Source organism: Gigantopelta aegis, chromosome 15 (genome assembly GCF_016097555.1).
Source record: "Gigantopelta aegis isolate Gae_Host chromosome 15, Gae_host_genome, whole genome shotgun sequence".
Classification (NCBI taxonomy): domain Eukaryota; kingdom Metazoa; phylum Mollusca; class Gastropoda; order Neomphalida; family Peltospiridae; genus Gigantopelta; species Gigantopelta aegis.
In genome coordinates, this window is record NC_054713.1 from 34219907 (window position 1) to 34242687 (window position 22781).

At 38.0% G+C, this 22781-nt stretch overlaps 1 protein-coding gene across 1 annotated transcript in view; it reads right to left on the reverse strand.

Moving 5' to 3' along the window:
- Nucleotides 1-22781, reverse strand: part of LOC121390397 (protein dispatched homolog 3-like) — a 64976-nt gene that overhangs the window by 22500 nt on the left and 19695 nt on the right. The window contains exons 2-5 of the mRNA XM_041522196.1: nucleotides 9151-10261; nucleotides 6648-6750; nucleotides 2947-3218; nucleotides 786-946 (exon numbers count right to left, since the gene is read on the reverse strand). Coding sequence (XP_041378130.1) covers nucleotides 786-946; nucleotides 2947-3218; nucleotides 6648-6750; nucleotides 9151-10243 — 1629 coding nt within the window. The 5' untranslated portion in view covers nucleotides 10244-10261. The remainder of the gene's footprint in view (nucleotides 1-785; nucleotides 947-2946; nucleotides 3219-6647; nucleotides 6751-9150; nucleotides 10262-22781) is intronic.

Sequence of the window (22781 nt, forward strand, 5' to 3'; positions counted from 1 at the left end):
TTGTCCAGACATGAGTAGGATGAATCAACTCATTTTGGCCTTAGGTCTTTGACCTAATTACTAAATTTGTATTGCAAATTCCACCCATTTGAAACTTACACACACACCCCCCCTCCTGCCATGGTCTTTGTCATTGGCGATGTCAGAGGTTAAGCCCGTGGCAGGCGTGCATGAAACCTTAGTGGTACATGCACACGTTAAAAAATATCCGCTCCGCTCTTTCCTTTGACCAGATGTGGAGCACTGGTTAGAATGGGAAAAAACCCACACAATTAGTTGTACTTTGAATGAATGAAATTGCACCTTTTTATGACACTCTATTCCGATACAATAATATAATCACAACAATTAAAAATGCAATAACTTGAAAGGAATTAAATAAATTTATCTCTATGCACCCAGTAGATATTTATTACTACATTTCATGAACCAGTATAGTGATTTCCCTAGAAATTAGGCAAGGCATGGTAGACAAAACACTTTTGGGGCATATTCACTATTTTTGGGGCATTAAAAATACACAAAAATTAATTGAAATAAACATTAATGTAATTTATGTGCTTGCTTTAATAAATGAATGGCAAAAGATATAAAAGGCATATTTTATTAATTAATAATACCTTTTTTGGTGTTTTATAAAGGCAATTTTAGAATTAATTACTGAAAAAGGCTCGTTTAATCTCAGGGCAGCATGGCGCTGATTAAGGCAAGATGGTGCTAGACTATTGAGGCATGGTGCTGCACCATGCTAAAACAAGCTAGGGAAAACACTACTCAGTACTCACAGACGATGCGATGTTGGCTGCAAATGCTGCGGCCGTTGTGGCCGATGTGAAAAACGTTGCCTTCCCGGCCGTGAGGACGGTGTGCTTCATACGCTGGCCGATACACTTCATGTGGGCCGACTGGTGGAAGATGTTCACAAATACAAAAATATCATCAACGCCTGGAAAATAATCAAATAAACATTACTTTATTATAAAGTAGTTCAGCATAGGCATCAACAGCAATGGTTAAAATTTGTTTTGTTTAACAACACCATTGGAGAACATTGATTAAAACAATATATTTGGTAATTCTGGCTTGTAGTCATCAGAGGTAATCCACTACATTTTTTCTAATACAGCAAGGGATCTTTTATATGCACCTTCCCAAAGAAAAAAATATGTATATACATTATGCATATATTATATATATATATATATACACACACACACATATATATATACATATATATATATAACAGCTCAAGTCGGGGGAAGAAGAGCCACTGCCAGATGACCTCTCCCCCCCATTCACCAACCCAAAAAATTAAATATTAATTACTGAATTAAAGTAGATAGAACTTATAAACAAAAATTTATTAATAAATATACTATACACTAAAAAGATTTGCTAAAAATCAGTCCCTATTTTACCATATAAGTGTATAGAGAACCGCATTATCAGTGACATGTCTTAATTAATAAAGAATAAATAACAGGGGAAGCAATTAGAGGTTAGATTAGCAAAGCCATCCCAGAGACTGGCGAGCCCAGTGTAACGGTTATATTATATTAATTTAATTAATACTAATTAATTATTTTTTGCTATTCATTACAATTAATTATAAAACATTGCTAATTAATCATTAATATACAGTGAAACCTCTTAAAACCGGACCCTCTGTAAACCGGAATTCCCTCAAAACCAGACGCTTTTTGCGGCCCCCTTTTAAATGTCTGTACAAAAGAAAACCTCTTTAAACCAGATACCTCTTAATACTGGACATTTTACTTGGTCACTAGGGTGTCTGGTTTAGAGGAGTTTCACTGTATTATCTTCTCTTTTTTATTATTATTCTTATTCTTCTTTTTTTTCTTTTTTTTCTTTTTAAATTCAATTTAGACATCAGCCAAAAATAAAATAATAATTTAAAGATTATAGCAACAACGTGTAGCCAAAACAAGCTGGAAGTTGTCTTGGGAAACCGGTCGCCCTGACAACAGGCGATGAAAGGTGTCTACCTCCCGTGAACCTGGTCAGTTGAGCGCTGCAGGTGGCGGAGACAGGACAGATATAGAAGGTTTATTATCTTTTATATAACAGTACCTTAGTACTTTTAACATATTTGATAATTAGATGGTCATTAATATTTTTACTGTCTTTAGATGGAATAAATAGATTATCAACATTAAATTTTACATTACGTTCAATTAATGATTACGTTCAATTAGTGACCGATCTGTGAAATGGTTCCTCACCCTGCTGGACCTACCCTTGCAAAGAGGTGGGGGGGGGGGGGGAGGAGGGGGAGATTAGTGTTAGTTACAGGGGGTGCTGGAAATACATCTTCCTGATTTTTCACATGATTTTCTTTTGTGGTTTAAAGAGGTTTTTAGGTTTAGTAGATTGCAATCTAATGTCCCGTTTTGATTTGGGATGATTGCAATCTGGGTCTTTTACACTATCTGTTTTATGGAAGTTTGATTTAGAGGGGGTGCTCACAGGACCACCCTTTGACTTTTTAGTGTCTCTGCTATTGTGACAATCAATCATGACATTTTCAGGGTGAAAGGTGAACTTCTCATCCCCCAAAATGCCATCGGCAACCGGCTCCTCTAAATTGCCCGACCCAGGGGTTTGGCAAGTCAGAGCTATCCATGACTACCAAAGCAGCTCCGACAATTGTCGAAGCCGTCTCGGAGGACTGATACTCTTCGGTAGTCTGACTGACCCCTGGAACCTCGGCCCTCACAAAAAACATTTTGTCCCTCGGGTTGGAATTGCCGTATCTATACCTCACAACGGTGATAGATTCTATTAATCTAGAAGGCCTGGGAATTGTTTATTAATTAATTAATTATTACATGCAAAACTACGCTTACAATGTTCAGAGAAATTGGTTCCTGAATTCTAAGTGGATATGGGCATGTTAGTAGAGTATCAAGTCCAGTCCAAACTTACCGATCCCAATGATAACGAATGCTGCTGCTCCGTTGAGTATGCCCAGTGCGTTGATGCTGAAGACCTCCCTGTAAAAGAAGATGGCCAGTGGGAAGCTGAGGAGGATGCTGATGATGCCACATGCTGTCAGCCAGATGGAGAAGGACGTGAGGACGAGCATGAGGATGACGATGGCGACGAGGGTGATGAGGGCCATCTTCATGTCACTCCAGAATGTCGTCTCTACCTCGTAGTCAAACAGCTCGTTACCCCCAAACAGCACTCGGACTTTACTGAAAAATAGCAAACAGAACATGGACCTTACTGGAAAATATAACGTAGATATGTCATACAGTTCGTTACCCCCAAACAGGACTCGGCCCTTACTGAAAAAAATAACAGAATACGGACCTTACTGAAAAATATAACACAGATATGTCATACAGCTCGTTATAACCCCAAATAGAACACGGACCTTACTAGAAAACATCAAACAGAACATGGACCTTATTGGAAAATATCAAATAGAACACAGACCGTACAGGAAAAAATTAAACTGAACACAAACCTTAATGGAAAATATCAAACAGAACATGCATCTTACAGGAAAAATCAAACAGAACATGGACCTTACTGGAAAATATAACGTAGATATGTCATACAGTTCGTTACCCCCAAACAGGACTCGGCCCTTACTGAAAAAAATAACAGAATACGGACCTTATTGAAAAATATAACACAGATATGTCATACAGCTCGTTATAACCCCAAATAGAACACGGACCTTACTAGAAAACATCAAACAGAACATGGACCTTATTGGAAAATATCAAACTGCACACAGACCTTACTGGAAAATATCAAATAGAACACAGACCTTACTGGAAAAAATTAAACTGAACACAAACCTTAATGGAAAATATCAAACAGAACACGCATCTTACAGGAAAAATCAAACAGAACACAGACCTTACTGGAAAATATCAAACATATATATATATATATATATATATATATGTTGAGTGCGTCGTTAAACAAAACATTTCATTAGTAGCAAGGGACATTTTATATGCGCCATCCCACAGACAGGATAGCTAGCACTGACTGAAACGAGAAAAAGCCCAATAGGCCCACCAACAGGGATCGATCCTAGACCAACCACACATCAGGTGAGTGCTTTTTCACTGGGCTACATCCCACACTGAAGAGAACAAAGCTGCAGTAAAAATATTTCAATATGTTTCAATTTTAAGGAATGATCACTTAAAACTTTCAACCAATTTTTATTTTCCATAACATTCCAGACTTAGAAATTGACTTCTGTTAGGGCTTGTGATTTTCTCTAATATTATAATGTTGAACACTGATAAAAATGTGCTGAAGTGTCATTAAAACAAATACTGCCTTCCTCTGCTGTGACCGGCTTCAGTGGCGTCGTGGTTAGGCCATCGGTCTACAGGCTGGTAGGTACTGGGTTCGGATCCCAGCCGAGGCATGTGATTTTTTAATCCAGATACCAACTCCAAACCCTGAGTGAGTGCTCCGCAAGGCTCAATGGGTAGGTGTAAACCACTTGTACCAACCAGTGATCCATAACTGGTTCAACAAAGGCCATGGTTTGTGCTATCTTGCCTGTGGGAAGTGCAAATAAAAGATCATCTTGCTGCTAATTGGAAAGAGTAGACCATGTAGTGGTGACAGCGGATTTCATCTCAAAATCTGTGTGGTCCTTAACCATATGTCTGACGCCATATAACCGTAAATAAAATGTGTTGAGTGCGTCGTTAAATAAAACATTTCTTTCTTTTTTTCTAATATTATAATGATGAACACTAATAAAAATGTGCTGAAGTGCCGTTAAAACAAATACTGCCTTCCTGTGCTGTGTTTCAATAATAAAACTAGATTGTCAACACTAAACATTGCTCAAAATTGACAAGCTATAGAAGGCAAGTGCCACTCAAAATACGCCAGATGCCTTTTGATAACCAATTTGACAATCAGCTTTTGCTTTCCACCTTTTTTTCAAAAGCATTACACAACTATTCAGATTAAAAAAATTGATGGCAACTATGTCAACATTAGAAGGGATAGAAATTAATGCTCTCCCTACCGCCCTAGGCGAACAGAAATCATTGGGGACGTGTACAATTTAAATTATGCTTGTCCCCCGAGGCCAATAATTTAGAATAGACGTGACACAAATATAAGATGCTGACTGTAGGGCCATGTCGCCATGATCATATGATACACTGCATGTAGGTAATGTGTGTACCTTAAATGCACAGACCCTAGTGAAAATGGACACTAAGTTTAGTTGATCTACAAACCTGTAATACATATGGATAAGGTTATAACAGTGAGAAGCTAAAGTTTGTGATGACTAAACTGGCAAATGCCATCAAAATATAGACTAGAGCTTGTCTTGATAACCATTACTTCTCAGACGCATGTGCATTTTTAGAATAATGAAAAATGCATCAATGTTCTAATTAATAAAATGTAAGTACTTCTAATTATCAAAAATAGAGAAAAATAATTTGTAGTGTTTAAAAACTAGTGTCTGTCACTTTAACAATTTGCTAGAACCTATATAGATTTCATCTTCTCATCTTCCCAATAGGTCATATGAAGTGTTTCATTGAAAAACGCGATAAATGCCATATATAAAAACCATTGTGCGAACACCACTCAGACACTGTTCACACGCAGACAAACACAAGTTCAAATTCAGTTTTCAGCAAAACGCGATACAATTGTCTGAGGATATATCGCAGATTCCAGAGAAACTAGCGTAGTATTTATGGTGGTTTGGAATAAAACGTTTCTAGGATTCGGTGTGTATAGTGGCATTTATCACGTTTTGCGATGAATCTCTTCATATATAGGATGACTAGTGATTGTTCTTGGGGACCATGCAGTAACTATTCTAGGCTACTAGTCCCCCAGACCAGAGGAAATATTTCATAATTTTGACCCCTGATTAGGATGACCAATTATTAAATTTAGATATTGTAAAAAAAATTAAAAACCCGAAGAAAACCATTAGTTTAAAATAAGATAAAATCACGTAAACTGCTTCTCAATGTCTTGCAGTAACTGCTTCTCAATGTCTTGCAGTTTGCTTCCTGGTGAAAACATCACAAATAGAGATTGCTTCCCATTTCAAATAACTAATTTTGAGCAATGCTCAACCAGGGCTTCTAGACAGTTTTTTTAATCTGCTAGCCAAGGGATCAGTGATTTAAAAAAATGCACTCATTTAGCCACAATTAAAAAATCACTAGCCCTACTTTACTTTAAGTTAATACAATTTTACTAAATATTAGTAAATAATCAGACATGTCACCTAAAGAGAAAGATAGAGCTTAAAAAACACTAACTTTTGGGGCTGGGGTGGGGGCAGGATATTCATATTTACAAAATAGACTTAACTGCAACATTTGACCAAAAAATATTTCACTAGCCGTCGGGTATCGCAACAGTAGTAATTTACTAGCCAAACATTGAATATCACTAGCCATGGGAGTGGGGCTACCATAATATAGAATCCCTGTCTGGCATGGCAATAGTAGTAATTTACTAGCCCAACATTGAATATCACTAGCCATGGGAATGGGGCTACCATGATGTAGAAGCCCTGTCTGGCATGGCAATATTAGTTATTTACAAACCCAACATTGAATATCACTAGCCACGGGCTGAACACATAAAAGACTCACTCAGTGGAGGTTTTCTTCAGGACGTCTATGTAGGATATGATGAATTCCTTGAACAGTTTCTCCTGCTCCTTTCTCCCATACGTTCCATATCCAACACAGAAACCTGTAACAAATTTGGGTTTTTTTAAATTTAAATAAGGGGTCATCGAAAAAAATTCTTGAACATTTCCACAAGCAGGCAAAGAGTATATTTCTCGTCACAGCCAGTGCACTACGACTGGTATATAAAAGGCCGTGGTATGTACTATCCTGTCTATGGGATGGTGCATATAAGATCCCTTGCTACTAATTGAAAAGAGTAGCCCATGAAGTGGCAACAGCGGGTTTCCTCTCTCAATATCTGTGTGGTCCTTAACCATATGTCTGATGCCATATAACCGTAATTAAAATATGTTGAGTGCGTTGTTAAATAAAAACATTTTGGGCAAAGAGTATATGGGTTTGTTTGCTAACCCACTCCCACTTCCTAAAAAGGAAGGAAGTGTTTTATTTAACGACGCACTCAACACATTTTATTTACGGTTATATGGTATTGGACATATGGTTAAGGGCCACACAGATATTGAGAGAGGAAACCCACTGTCGCCAATGCATGGGCTACTCTTTCCGATTAGCAGCAAGGGATCTTTTATATGCACCATCCCACAGACAGGATAGCACATATCATGGCCTTTGTTATACCAGTTGTGGAGCACTGGCTGGAACGACACTTCCTAAAAGTGCACATCACAAATGTCAATTAACTTTGCCAGGTATATATATTTTTTTATTAATACTTTTGTTTTTAAAATCAAATTCTAAGTGTTTACTACTATTACCAGTACTCCCCTGCCCCATACAGTGTAAAGTTTATACACTTGTGAAGAGTCAGATATTCATAATTATGAATGACCCCCTTATAATTATATCCCGGTACAATGAAATGTAAAAGATATACCTTACTTCTTAAATGCCGGCAAAAAGGAGGAAAGGAAAGGAAGGAAATGTTTTCTTTAACGAAGCACTCAACACATTTTATTTATGGTTATATGGCGTCCGACATACATTGTATGGTGAAGGACCACACAGATATTGAGGAAGGAAACCTGCTGTCGCCACTTCATGGGCTACTCTTTTTGATTAGCAGCAAAGGATCATCCCATAGACAGGATAGCACATACCACAGCCTTTGATAAGGGGGGCCTTATTGAAAGATATGGACTAATTTCCGGTCAAATATTGTATTAGTACTAAAAGGAGGTTTAGGATGAGCCCTCTACATGTTATCAGTGTACAAGTACATGCATAAAAGTAAGTCAGGACTTTTAAATGTTAAAATATTAATGATATATGCTAGAATGCATCTTGAACCATACTAGTACATACATACATACGTACATGTACATGTATATGCATGTGGTATTTCTTTAACGTGTTACTTATTATTTTAATTTTTACCAAACTGAACAATCATATAGGGTTGTTTTAACATTCATGTACATCCAAGCCACATGGCTATATAATAGAATTTTTAAATGGGGCAATCCATGCAATAAAGATTATAAACAAAAATAAATAACTATACTACATGTAAATAAATGTTTAAAAATTCATAACAAGAGTACATTGTCATGTACATGATACTCTTTTCAGTGATCTACAATGTCGTTATGGTACACAAGACACTGCAACCCAAACCTTGTTATGGTACGCAACCGCCATCCCAAGATGTACAGTGAAACCTCTCAAAACCAGACCCTCTGTAAACAGGAATTCCCTCAAAACCAGACATTTTTTACGGTCCTTTTTTTTAAATCAGTAAAGAACTTAACCTCACTAAACCAGATACCTCTTAAAACCGGACATTTTACTTATTCCGACGGTGTCCGGTTTAGAGGGGTTTCACTGTACTTGCATGCAGGGTTTGTTGATCCTGTATGAATGGATAAAAAAGATATAATCTGGAAAAGGATTTCCTTTAATGTGCAGTATTGAGTGAAAAGTAGGTTGCAGTGACCTAGTTAGGGTACATAGAACTCCGCCATACCAAGTTGAACTTGCATGCAAGGTTAGATGATCCTGTTTGAACTGATAAGAAAGATATGTCCCGGACAAGGATTTCCTTTAATATGCAGTAATGTATGAAAACTAGGTCACGGTGACCTAGTTTTGGTATGCAATACACCACCATCCCATGTTGTACTTGTTTGATGATCCTATACTAATTCAGGGCTAGCTCTGTCACTCGCCAAATTCGCAGTTCCAAATTTTATTTTAATTGGTGAAATAATTGAATGTGATAATTTACCTCTTTTTTTTTTAAATAACTGTCAATTTCTGAAAATTTTGAAGTTTTGAAATTTGGCAAAATCTTTTGCTCACCCGGAAAATTGATAATAAAGATAAGCTCCGGAAACAAACAGTTTACGGACAGACAGATGGACAACACCACACCATAATAAGACCTAACAAAGACAGGCATATATAAAAATAAATAAAACCATCTTTCATGTATTAATTGTACCTGGCAGCGGTTCTCCAAACACGACCTCGGTGCGAATCAGCTTGCTGTGGTGGTAGGTGCGGTTGATCTTCTCATCCACGTAGTAGTAGAATGTGTTGTGGTTCATTGCCAACTTCAAGGCACTGTGGATGTCGATGATGTTGTTTCCCAGTCCGTCAAAATAAACCGCTCCATGGTTATCCTCCGATGGGAAAAAATACGTCATCAGAGAATTCAGCGGGGCACAACCTCGATTAGCTTTTACCGCTGGATCCAAATTTCCATCGTCTCTCAGTTTAAGACAGAAGTCGGGGAATCTAGGGTGGGAGATGATTTTTTTCTCAACATGATGCACCGTCACTAGGCGTTCTTTCGTAAACATGTTAGGGTCGGCACTTCCTTGAGCGAGAAATATCACCTGCATCTTCCATCGAGGAAATATCTGAAAGCCAAGAGCGCACTTACTCGAACTACGGCGATTTCTGCGATGATACAGTACATCCTTATTGATATTATTACCGAACAACCTTTTTATGTATGCTTCATTCTCGGCTCCTTCCTGTGTCACGAATCCATTCTGTACAAGCTTATCGAAAAGCTGGTCCCGCGATACCGAATGCGGCTCTTGACGTAACAAATCCCGTAACAATCCCGATTTCTGTAACGATCCCGGTTCTCGTAACGACTCCGGCTCTCGTATATGACTCAAATCCCGTCTATACCGCCCCCGAGTCGAATTGTACCGTCTCGCCAAAATGAAGGCGTCGAAGTGAATGTAGGCCTTGTGGTTAGGAATGTTGAAGGCTTCAATAGACTTGTCCAGCACGATCTCCGGTTTGCGGATCTTCCACGTGTAGTAGCCCAAGCCGACGCTGACGGCTGTGACGCTGAAAATGACGAACAGCGAGCCGAGGATGGCGCAGGGTCTCGACGTGAGAATCCGCGACCTCGTCGGGAGGGTGAGGTTGAGGTTGAACCTCTGTCTGAACGACTGGTCAGTGGGGCTGTCATCATTGTCGGCAATGAAGCGGTCGAGTTCGTCCAATCCCGTTTCGTCATAAACATCATCGCTGTTCACGCTGAGATACTCGGAATCATGCCACATGCCAGGCATGGTGAGATGATGTCAGATCTAAAAATAGAAATACAGTCTGTTAGTCGATTATATATATATATATAAAATAATCATGCCCAAATGTTAATTACATTAAAATAACTTGAATGTTATATGCACCACCCCAGATCGACTTAAAAATTGATTACCAACTACTATTTAACGTTTTAAAATTGTGTACCAATCTCTGAAACTTGCGACACGATACTGAACAAAATGCTTTCTGTAAAAGCTTATAACAAAAATGTTATGTCTGGAAGAAGTATTTCTAGCTATATTTTTGTTTGTTAAAAGAGCATACACGGGCATTAACCCCCGATATATCCAGTGTATATCCTGTTTGAGAAAGTCGGAAAGCCCCCACAGAAGCTTTGGCTAGTGACCTATATATATGTTTTATAGTTCATATGATAATTTTCACAAGCCCAGAACAAAAATTTACCAGGAGTTGTTAGTGGATTTGTCGAACCCTAATATATACACAATGTACCTTTCCATACATGCACGTATGCGCACACACACACACACAGACACACACATATACATACACACACAGACACACAAACACACACACATACACACACACAGACACACACACACACAGACACACACACACACACAGACACACACAGAGAGACACACACACACAGAGACACATACAGACACACACAGACACACACAGACACACACACACACACACACACAGACAGACGCACACACCAAGTATACGTACACTTTGTACACTCATAAAAATTTTGATATTTGTGAATTAATGGCCCTTAGCTGAAAGTGATATCAAAGCAACACTCAATGTATAACAACAGGCCTAATTTAATGAGTTATCTCTGTTAAATAAAACCTTTCCGCAACCAGTACCCAATGACAGGTATATATCAAAGGCTGTGAGTGGTATGTGTACATGTGTACGTGTTAGTGGTTTGTGAGAGTGTACATAGTCAGTATTATTACCCATATGGTTACAACTATCTTGGTACATATCAAAGTGATACGTCTCACTAGAATGCCAAGTGGGACGTAATACTTTTGACGTCACACGATGACGTCATCAATTGGCGCACTACAACCTTACAGGAACGTCAACAAAACAAGATGAGTGATATAAATTAAGATCGATTATAGGTAATAAATAGGATATTAAACTCGCTACCATTTCATATCATGTTTATGTCCCTCATGAAATAATTTTCAATTGAAAATTATTTTACTAGGGGCATAAACGTGTTACAAAATGGTAGCGAGTTTAATATCCTATAAATAATAGTGACTTTACACCTCCCTATACTGAACTGTTCAAACTCACCCTGGGTGGAATTAAGCCAGTATCAGGATGTGAACCCTGTACCTACCAGCTTCAAGTCCATGCAATGGCTTAACCACTTGACTACACCATCATGGCCAGTTATTTACTTGTGTTATGAAAGCCTGTACATACAGGTAAACACTTTGATCAGAAATGTATTGCAATGCATGTTATAACAAGACACCCAGTTGTTGTTTTCTGTGTGTCTCTACATAATGAACACTGTATTATTTTCTAATATAACAATGTGTTCTATACAGGGTATCTGCTGCCACCTTCTAAACAGCCACATACATGTACAAGCATGTACACGTTTCGTGTACGGTGTTTTAGTTTCCATGCCAAACAGGTTATTTTGTGTGGATGACACAAAGAAAGACAGTGTTCATTGTAGCGTTAAAATGAGAACTCCTGATTCATTCATTTCAACTTATCAAAACCGGACGGACCCTCTGTAAACCGGAATTCCCTAAAAACTGGAAACATTTTTTAAAACTTAACCGCTCTAAACCAGATCTCTTAAAACCAAACATTTTACTTGATCCTGAGGGTGTTCAGTTTAGAGGGGTTTTACTGTATATCCAATTAAGGTTCAACCACGCTGTCCTGGGCACACACCTCAGCTACATGTATCTGGGCTGTCTGTCCAGGACAGTGGGTTAGTTGTTAGTTGGTTGGTGGTTAGTGAGAGAGAAGAGGGTGTAGTGACCTTACACCTACCCATTGAGTGCTTAAGAACTCACTCTGGGTTGGAGCAGGTACCGGGCTGTGAACCCTGTACCTACCAGACTGTAGTCCGATAGCTTAACCACTGCGCCACTGAGGCTAGTAGAACTCCCAAATTCTAACCTGCTAATTTACACAAAAAGCACCAAGTGCATGACCTCGCTGATGTTGTGGTTAAGCCTGCTAGGTACTGGGTTCGAATCCCGGTATATGCTGGCTCCCATCCAGAGTGAGTTTAACGATTCAATGGGTAGGTGTATAGAGTCACTACATACACAGACTTCTTTCTCACTAACCACTAACCCACTGTCCTGGACACACAGCCCAGATAGCTGAGGTATGAGCAAATTCCTTAAATTAACCACATTTAATAATTTTTATGGAAAAACTCTATATTCCTGAAAATTGGTTAAAACAAAATTCATCACAGTGTGAGGCTTGCTACATTGTGGGAGATAGCAGGAAGATAAAGGTACAATGCCACCATTTGTGGTGTTGTTACTTGTTGTAGAACCTTAGGAAATAGTTCCTCATATGAAAACAAATAAATAGGGAATAACTGGTTACTGTCTTAAGATATCGGCTTTATCCTGCAAAGATTAGAATGGCAACTGCAGTAAGGCTCTGCCGAGCTGCATTCGCCATTCGACCTGAGCAGGATAATGCCGATATCTTAAGACAGTAACCCGTTATTTCTTTTATCCTGCAATCCTATGGGAATAGTCGAAAAATCATTATTTATTCCATTTTGTGTACACAAATAGAGTATCGTCAACCTAGCAAGGCTTTTGCCATATGCATGACATCATACAAGATACATTTTCTGTAAGACACTAGCTACATTATGTCACATTCAAGAAGCGTTTCTAAACTCTAATTAATAAATAAATATACAAGTTTTGTAATGTTATCGCAAAACTAAAATGTATTTGCATTTACTGTACTAAAACAAATGATTTCAAGAGTATGTTTATTGAAAATCTACTCTGAAATACTCGAGTCGAGTTGGGCTTATGTCACGTGACCTATATTTTTGAGATTAGAGATTTATCTAGTCATCATATCTTGCCAATGAATACAGTGATTACGGGATAAAACAAAATTCTGATATATGCCTTTTAAAATCTTTCTTTGATGCATGATAACAAGTAAGCTGACCCCGGTGGTATTTAAATAACCCATGGGTTTGAAGTTCCTGTTATATGTAGTACTAACTGATAACAACTGAGTAAGTGGTATACATACCACATGTATAACAGCAACATGAGGTTGTGCTCTGGCATGAAAGTAGTTAACTGAACATTTCTGTGGTTAACCCATGCTGATTTCTTGCACAGTAGTTGTTAAAGGGACATTCCTGAGTTTGATGTAATTTTTAAGATGTTATCGACTAACAAGAGACTTTTTAATGATTGTAATTACATATCAAATATATTTTTCTGCATAAAATATCAGTGGCTTTATATTAAACGTGTTTCTGATTGTTTCAATATTTTTACTAGGTTAAATTTCATTTTATTTTGTCCAGTTTGCGCTTCTTACAAATATTAAGATGACCAGAAATACATTGAATATACAGACATTGATATTCTAAAGAAGAAAATATATTTAATGTGTAAGTTTAACCGTAGAAGTATTTTATTAGTCAGAAACAGCTTACAATGCAGCAAACTCAGGAATGTCCCTTTAAGAGGGAGCACTCACTTAAACTAGTAGTCACATGACCTTCCCGTTAAATTTTTCAAAGATTATATTCAAAGTTTGTTTTCGTGTAACGACACCAATAGAGCAAATTGATTAATTAATCATCGGCTATTGGATGTCAAACATTTCGTAATTCTGACACGTACCTGTAGTCATCAGAGGAAACCTGCTAAAATTCCTAATGCAGCAAGGGATCTTTTATATGCACATTCCCACAGACGGGATAGCACATACCATGGCCTTTGATATACCAGTTAGTGGTGCACTGGATGGAATGAGAAATAGCCCAATTCACCACCCGACGGGGATAGATCCCAAACCAACCATGCATCAAGTAAACGCTTTACACTGATTATATTCAGACATAACAACTGTATTGAACTGCATGCAGTAATTAATGGTGGTGTGTAACCTTCACCAGCCACTTCTTTTATACTCATTCAGTCCTTTGGGACATATTTTGATCATTTACAACACAACTACAGTGAAACCCCTCTAAACCGGACACCCTAGGGACCAAGTAAAATGTCTGGTTTTAAGAGGTATCCGGCTTAGAGAGGTTACGTTCTGTACTGATTTTTTTTAAAAAGGACCGTAAAAAAAAAAAGTCCTAGTTTTGGTTGAATTCTGGTTCACAGAGGGTCTGGTTTTGAGAGGTGTCACTGTACTTTCAGCAGACCCAGATGGGCCAAGTAAGAAAAACTAAACAACATGTCCTTACCTGAAGCTCACTACGAAAGTCAATGCCTGTAAAATTCACAAACTACTGACTAGTAAGTAATATATATATATATTCCAGTCAATTCTTGAAGCAGGTGAATGACCCACACTGCATGTTACTGACTCAACCAATCGATGCTCGTTAATGTTTAAGGAGAACCTGCTAATTGCTTCTAGATATAAAGGCACATTAATTAATCCTTCCTATACCCGAGGTAAACGTTAGCAACCAGACAGGTGCGGTGCGTGAATAACTTGTTAATCCCACTTGTACAGGTGAACTGTATGTTACTTTAATAAAACATTTCTCTCAATCTCCTTTACCTTACAGAACAGAACAGGCATACAGTTTCTTACAACTCTGGCTGTTACACAATTGCATATGAACGTTAAAAGAAAAAGTTTGCTTTATTTAACAACAACACTAAAGAACATTTATTAACATTGATTTATTAATCATCAGATATTGGAAAGAAAGAAAGAAATGTTTTATTTAACAACACACTCAACATATTTTATTTATGGCGTCAGACATATGGTTATGGACCACACAGATTGAGAGAGAAAACATGCTGTTGCCACTTCATGGACTACTCTTTTCAATTAGCAGCAAGGGATCTTTTATATGCACCATCCCACAGACAGGGTAGTACATACCACGGCCTTTGATATACCAGTCATGGTGCACTGGCTGGAACGAGAAATAGCCCAATGGGCCCACCGACGGGGATCGATCCCAGACCGACTGCGCATCAAGCGAGCCATCGGATATTGGATGTCAACCATTTTGATATATCAGTCCTGAGGGGAGTTCAGCCAGAGTGAGCAGAAAAAATGTCCGCTAGACTGGTTTGTGCACTTCACGTTAAACCAAATGGCAATGTCGGGAACCAATCAAATAGTTTGCAAACGTTAGCAAAATGTGCATGGTGCACTGGCTGGAACGAGAAATAGCCCAATGGGCCCACCGACGGGGATCGATCCCAGACCGACTGCGCATCAAGCGAGCCATCGGATATTGGATGTCAACCATTTTGATATATCAGTCCTGAGGGGAGTTCAGCCAGAGTGAGCAGAAAAAATGTCCGCTAGACTGGTTTGTGCACTTCACGTTAAACCAAATGGCAATGTCGGGAACCAATCAAATAGTTTGCAAACGTTAGCGAAATGTGCATGGTGCACTGGCTAAAATGAGAAATCGCCAATGGGTCCACTGACGGGGATCAATCCTAGACTGACTGTGCACCCAAGCTGGTGCTTTATCGCTGGGCTGCATCCCGCACACTTAATACAATGAATGAATGAACAAACAAATGAACAAACTAATAAATGTTGGTAATTTCCATCTTAATTTGTATTTATGGTATATAAATATCATTTAAACCAATGAATGAATGAATTAATGAATGAATGAATGAATGGACAGAATGAATGAATGAATGAATGAATGAATGAATGGACAGAATGAATGAATGAATGAATTAATGAGCAATCAAATTAACAAATAAAGGAACAAAAATCAATGATACCCCAAACACAAAAATATAATCTACGAACCTACATGTATATAGCATTGGTGCCAGCTTATACCAGTTATTATTGGCAACACTTTAAAAGAGCCAGATTTAACAGCAGATATTATGGATAAAAAGTAATTCCGTTACTATCTAATAAGTGTGTGCAATTCATTAGCCTCGACAGCTGCCTATGAAGAAATTTTTCAAGCATGCAATCAATATCGTACACTTTGCCAGAAGCAAAAAAAAAAAATCAATGTTTTGTTCTTGTTGTGTTCTGATTTCGTTATTCTACATGTAGTTATGGCCGAAGGTTAATTAAGCCGGACCTTATTAATAACTTACACATTTATGTATAATACATTAGGTGTGTCAACCAATTGGGAGTTACTGTAAATCATAAAATGTTAGTAAACAGACTGTTCCAAAAACAACTTCATGAGATTGTTATTGTTGGGGGGGGGGGGGGGGGGGGGGGGTGTTTCAATGATTAATTGAACACACACCAATGGTTATACATGCTAATGCTTAAACCAAAAAGATAGAAAAGAATAAAATATAGTTAGTTAGCATGCAATATTGTTTTACTAATACAAGTTATCTGTAAGCTGCATAATGTTAAAATTGATTAAAAATATATATTATTTTAGCTGAACCAGCAACTTAAGTTTAATTTTTCTTTTGTCTGATATAACAACCTAACTAGTTTTTTGTCGCTAATATGTCAATTATTTGGATTCGCTAAATTTAAAGGTCACTAATATGTTATTATTTACAGTTACTGTAGTTTTTTTATTTGGTGTTTGGGTTTTTGTGGGGGTTGGGTGTTTTGATTAGTTGTTGTTGTTTTTCTTTACTGTGAACTTGTTTTTTTATTAATCTTATTAAGTTTAATTATCATTTTATTTGTTTTTGTTTTTGTTTTTATTTTTGTTATTTCTGGGGTGTTTTTTTTTTTGGGGGGGGGTCTTATTGGTGAACATCACCTCTGTAATCAGATAACTGTATCATGTAAGTACATAGGTTAGCAGTCACTTGTGTATGTAATTGTACACGGTTTGTAATATGGCAAGCAAAAAACACTGGGGGGGGGGGGGGGGGACAATAATTCACTTGGAACAGAGGGGATATTTACCTCTGAATCGTCCCCCCCCTCCCCCCCCACCATGCACACGAACCTGGTTAGTTACATGGATGTACCCAAAATATGATATCCACAGTAACCTAGTGGTCCACTTTTTCTGATTTATTTTTCCAAGAACTCAGTAACCTATCATTTAATTGGCTATCGACTTACAAGCCTGTGGCCTTGGAGAAGGAAATGTTTTATTTAACAAGGCACTCAACACATTTTATTTACGGTTATATGGAATCAGACATATTGTTAAGGACCACACAGATATTAACAGAGGAAACCCGCTGTCACCACTTCATGGGCTACTCTTTTCAATTAACAGCAAGGTATCTTTTATATGCACCATTCCACAGACAGGATAGTACATACCACGGCCTTTGTTACACCAGTTGTGGAGCACTGACTGGAACGGGAAATAGTAACCTTGGAAGTCAATGTCTTAATTGCCTACCACACTTGTGTCACTTATACATATGTACCTACATTTATGTATCATTATGCATGTTTGTTTGTGTGTTGTTGTGGGAGTTTTTTTGGGGGGTTGGGGGGGGTTAATATCTGAATTTATTTTTTATGATTGACATGGGGTTTTTTTTTGGGGGGGGGGGGTTAATGGAAATATTAAGAAAATTAAAGGGAACATTAAGGGTATATTATTATCGGCATCAAATTCAGGGCTAGCTCTGGCACTCACTAAATTTGCCAACTGCGAATTTTGAAAACAATTGGCGAATTTTATTTAAATTTGGCGAAATAATTTCATATAATTAATTGATATTTTGTTACAAAATAACTGGGTTTCTGCCATTTTTTAAGTTTAATAGATAATTTGGTCAAATTTTCTGTGGACCCAGAGCTAGCACTGAAATGACTAAATGATTGACATCCAATACCTTATATCTAAACAATCAATTTGCTCTAGTGGTGTCATTAAACAAAACAAACTTTCACTTTTATTATGGGCATCAGGTTCCTATATTCCAATTTAAGAAATAAGCCCTGTTAAACAGTGGCTATTTTTCGTCAGGCTTTTAACATAGATGTAATTGCAAAACTAATTTTTAGAGCTTTTGAGATCAATGGGCAAAACTGATTTTTACACAAACCAAAAAGAAAGTTTTAAAAACTATTTGAACAAGAAGAACAAATTAATTAGCAAATACAATTTTTTCATTTTAACTTATTTTCATGCTTATATTCAATTATGGTTCAAGCATGCTGTCCTGAGCACACATCTCAGCTATTTGGTCTGTCTGTCCAGGACAATGAGTTACACAAAGTGTAGTCGTTAGTTGTTAGTTGTTAGTGGTTAGTGAGAGAGAAGAGGGTATAGTGGTCTTACACCTACCAACTGAGTTATTAAAACTCAGTCTTGGTAGGAGCCAGTACCAGGCTGCGAACCCTGTACCTACCAGCCTTATTTCCAATGGCTTAACCACCAGGACCGGCAGAAAATACAGTAACACTTATCTAAACTGGACACCCATGGCAACCAAGTAAATAGTCAGGTTTTAATAGGTTTAGAGAGGATCTGTTCTATATTGATATTAAAATATGGACAGTGGGAATTCCGGTTTACAGAGGATCCAGTTCTGAGGGGTTACTCCGATCTATTAAACATTTTAGAATTGTATTAGCAATCTTTAAAACTAGCAAAGCAATTTGCAAGCCAAGGTACCATTCCGTTTATCTACTGCATTTCGAAATGAAGTAGCTAGATGAAATGTTACCTAGCTTGGCTTGTGATAAGAGGTGGGCCCATTGGGCTATTTCTCGTTCAAGCAAGTGCACCACGACTGGTATATCAACAGCTGTGGTATGTGCTATCCTGTCAATGGGATGGTGCATATAAAAGATCCCTTGGTCATATGATCAAATCCCCTTGGTGAGTTTTCTCCCATCATAACCATCATCACACTACTGGATTATCAAGAGCCAAAGTATGTGCTGTCCTGTCTGTGGAAAGTACATACAGAAGATCCCTTGCTGCTATAGCAGGTTTCCTCTAAAACTATGTTTGAATTATTAACTATTTAATATCCAATATCCAATGATTAATAAATTAATGTTAAAGTGACATAGCCTAGTTTTTAAACACTACGATTGATTTAACACTATTAAAGCCATTTTTCATCATTTAAATTAAAAGTACTTACATGTTATTATATTATTTAGAATGTTAATTTTCATACACCCTAAGTGGTTCTAGTCATCCAGGTTTTTGCAATACCCCAAAATGCATTTTTTTTTTTTGTCTGAGAAGTAATTGTTATCAAGACATTCTCTAGTTATTTTTGACAGTATTTCCCAATTTAAACATCACAGATTTTAGGCTATCTCTGTTATAACATACCGGCCTCGGTGGTGTCGTGGTAGGCCATTGGTCTACAGGCTGGTAGGTACTGGGTTCGGATCCCAGTCGAGGCATGGGATTTTTAATCCAGATACAGACTCCAAACCCTGAGTGAGTTGCTCCGCAAGGCTCAATGGGTAGGTGTAAACCACTTGCACCGACCAGTGATCCATAACTGGTTCAACAAAGGCCATGGTTTGTGCTATTCTGCATGTGGGAAGCGCAAATAAAAGATCCCTTGCTGCTAATCGGAAGAGTAGCCCACGTAGTGGCGACAGCGGGTTTCCTCTCAAAATCTGTGTGGTCCTTAACCATATGTCTGACACCATATAACCGTAAATAAAATGTGTTGAGTGCATCGTTGAATAAAACATTTCTTCTTCTTCTTCTTCTGTTATAACATTATCCAAATACAGTTTGTAGATTAATTAAGTGGTCCATATTCAAGGTCTGAAACCAGGGTCCGTGTCTTTAAACAAACCAAACTATCACCAACCCCTGCAATTAACAAAATGTCTAGGGGAAAAAACATGCCATAGAAAAAGAAGGAAACATTTTATTTAATGACGCACTCAACACATTTTATTGACGGTTATATGGAGTCAGACATATGGTTAATGACCACACAGATATTGAGAGAGGAAACCCGCTGTCGCCACTTCATGGGCTACTCTTTTCGATTAGCAGCAAGGGATCTTTTATATGCATCATCCCACAAACAGGATAGTACATATCACGGCCTTTGCTATACCTGTTGTGGAGCACTGGCTGGAACGAGAAATAGCCAAATGAGTCCACCGACGGGGATCGATCCCAAATTGACCGCACATCAAGTGAATGCTTTACCACTGGGCTACATCTCGCCCCTCCATAGAAAAGAACAAAACAAATACAGTCCACAGAAGAATTAAAAAAACCTGCTGCACTGCCAACTACTGTGGGCAATTGCAGGAGTACACTGTACAACTCGGCTAAACGTTTTCCCTCTCTGGAAACCGGCCTCGGTGGCGTCGTGGTTAGGCCATCGGTCTACAGGCTGGTAGGTACTGGGTTTGGATCCCAGTCGAGGCATGGGATTTTTAATCCAGATACCGACTCCAAACCCTGAGTGAGTGCTCCGCAAGACTCAATGGGTAGGTGTAAACCACTTGCACTAACCAGTGATCCATAACTGGTTCAACAAATGCCATGGTTTGTGCTATCCTGTCTGTGGGAAGCACAAATAAAAGATCCCTTGCTGCTAATCGGAAAGAGTAGCACATGTAGTGGCGACAGCGGGTTTCCTCTCAAAATCTGCGTGGTCCTTAACCATATGTCCGACGCCATATAACCGTAAATAAAATGTGTTGAGTGTGTCGTTGAATAAAACATTTCTTTCTTTCCCTCTCTGGAGGAAACAAATGAATATAAATGCTTAAACAACTGTCTCTAGAATAAAGAAGAAAAATACACAGTGCTAGCCTAATAACAAACCTAGAGAGCTGGTCACAGTAAGGCAGTGTTGAACACTTGAAAACCAACCCAGCGTCGTGCCTTGTCGAGTTGAAAATAGTATATTATTATTATATCAGTAAATTAATATACAGCTAATTGTGCTCTCATGAACATGTTATTTCTCATAACAGCTCATACAAATTAATGTATGACAGGAGGATATAAATAGATTCAGGTTTACAAAAAAATACAATAAAGTACACGATTAATATATTTAATAACATTATTGAGACCACATGAAGACATTTTATCCTATTATCTGTACCACTAATCACAAGACATGAACAGGCCTGTTATGACCTTTTTTCCCCTTCGGTCTTTGTTGCCGTGGTATAAAAAATGTTCTTACTGATGGGTGCTAGATGAATTCAAGGTCAATAATATTGTTTTCATGGATACCAAATAATATTATGTTTACTGTACCCGAACAAGTTTCATTGCTTGAGTTATTTGGCATTTAAACAAAACAAAAAATGTAATTAGGGATTAACATACAGGTACGTAAAGTTAATTACCATTGACGTTCGGTCAGCCGTGAAGTCAGGTGTATTTATACAATTTGTCATGGTATAATTAGATAAATACACATGATGCTTGGATGAGCATGCACTGAATGTTAATATTTACATATGTATATATATATGTATATGTGTCAAGTGAAACATGCTCAGAAAGGAAGTAAAAGTAGAACTCATTTAAAGGCAATGTCCCTAGTTATTAGGTCAAGCTGTTTTCACAATGAGCAAAATCAAGGTGGCCTAAAATGATCAATGCCATACATGTACATGTGCAGTCAGTGTGGGATCGATCCCCATCGGTGGGCCCATTGGGCTATTTCTCGTTCCAGCCAGTGCACCACGACTGGTATATCAAAGGCCATGGTATGTACTACCCTGTCTGTGGGATGGTGTATATAAAAGATCCCTTGCTGCTAATAGAAAAGAGTAGTCCATGAAGTGGCGACAGCGGGTTTCCTCTCAATATCTGTGTGGTTCTTAACCATATGTCTGACACCATATAACCAACCATAAATAAAATGTGTTGAGTGCACCGTTAAATAAAACATTTCTTTCTTTCTTTCTTGTAGGCAAGCAATCACATGACATTTCAAATAAAATTTATTTATAATTTACCTCCACGGTGATAAATTTGCTTGAGGCAGGATTTAGCTCAGTTGGTTGAGCGCTCGCCTGAGGTACTTGCGTTGCAGGACCAAACCACCTCAGTGGATCCATTCAACTCATATGGGGGGGGGGGGGGGGGGGGGGGGTCAGGGTTTCTGCCAGAAGGTAAAACGGGTATGGCGCCTTACCCACATTTTTTGCACATTTTATTTGCTTAAGTTAATCTTTTGACACAATTATGATTTTTTGCACATTTTATTTGTTTAAGTTAAATCTTTTGACACAATTATGATTTTTTGCACATTTTATTTGTTTAAGTTAATCTTTTGACACAATTATGATTTTTTTTTTAACCTTAACCATAAACCTTTTTTTTTCTAAGGGAGGCCCTCCATACCCCCTGAAGACTGTGATTGCATTCAGCCAAATATTGTAAACGCCATA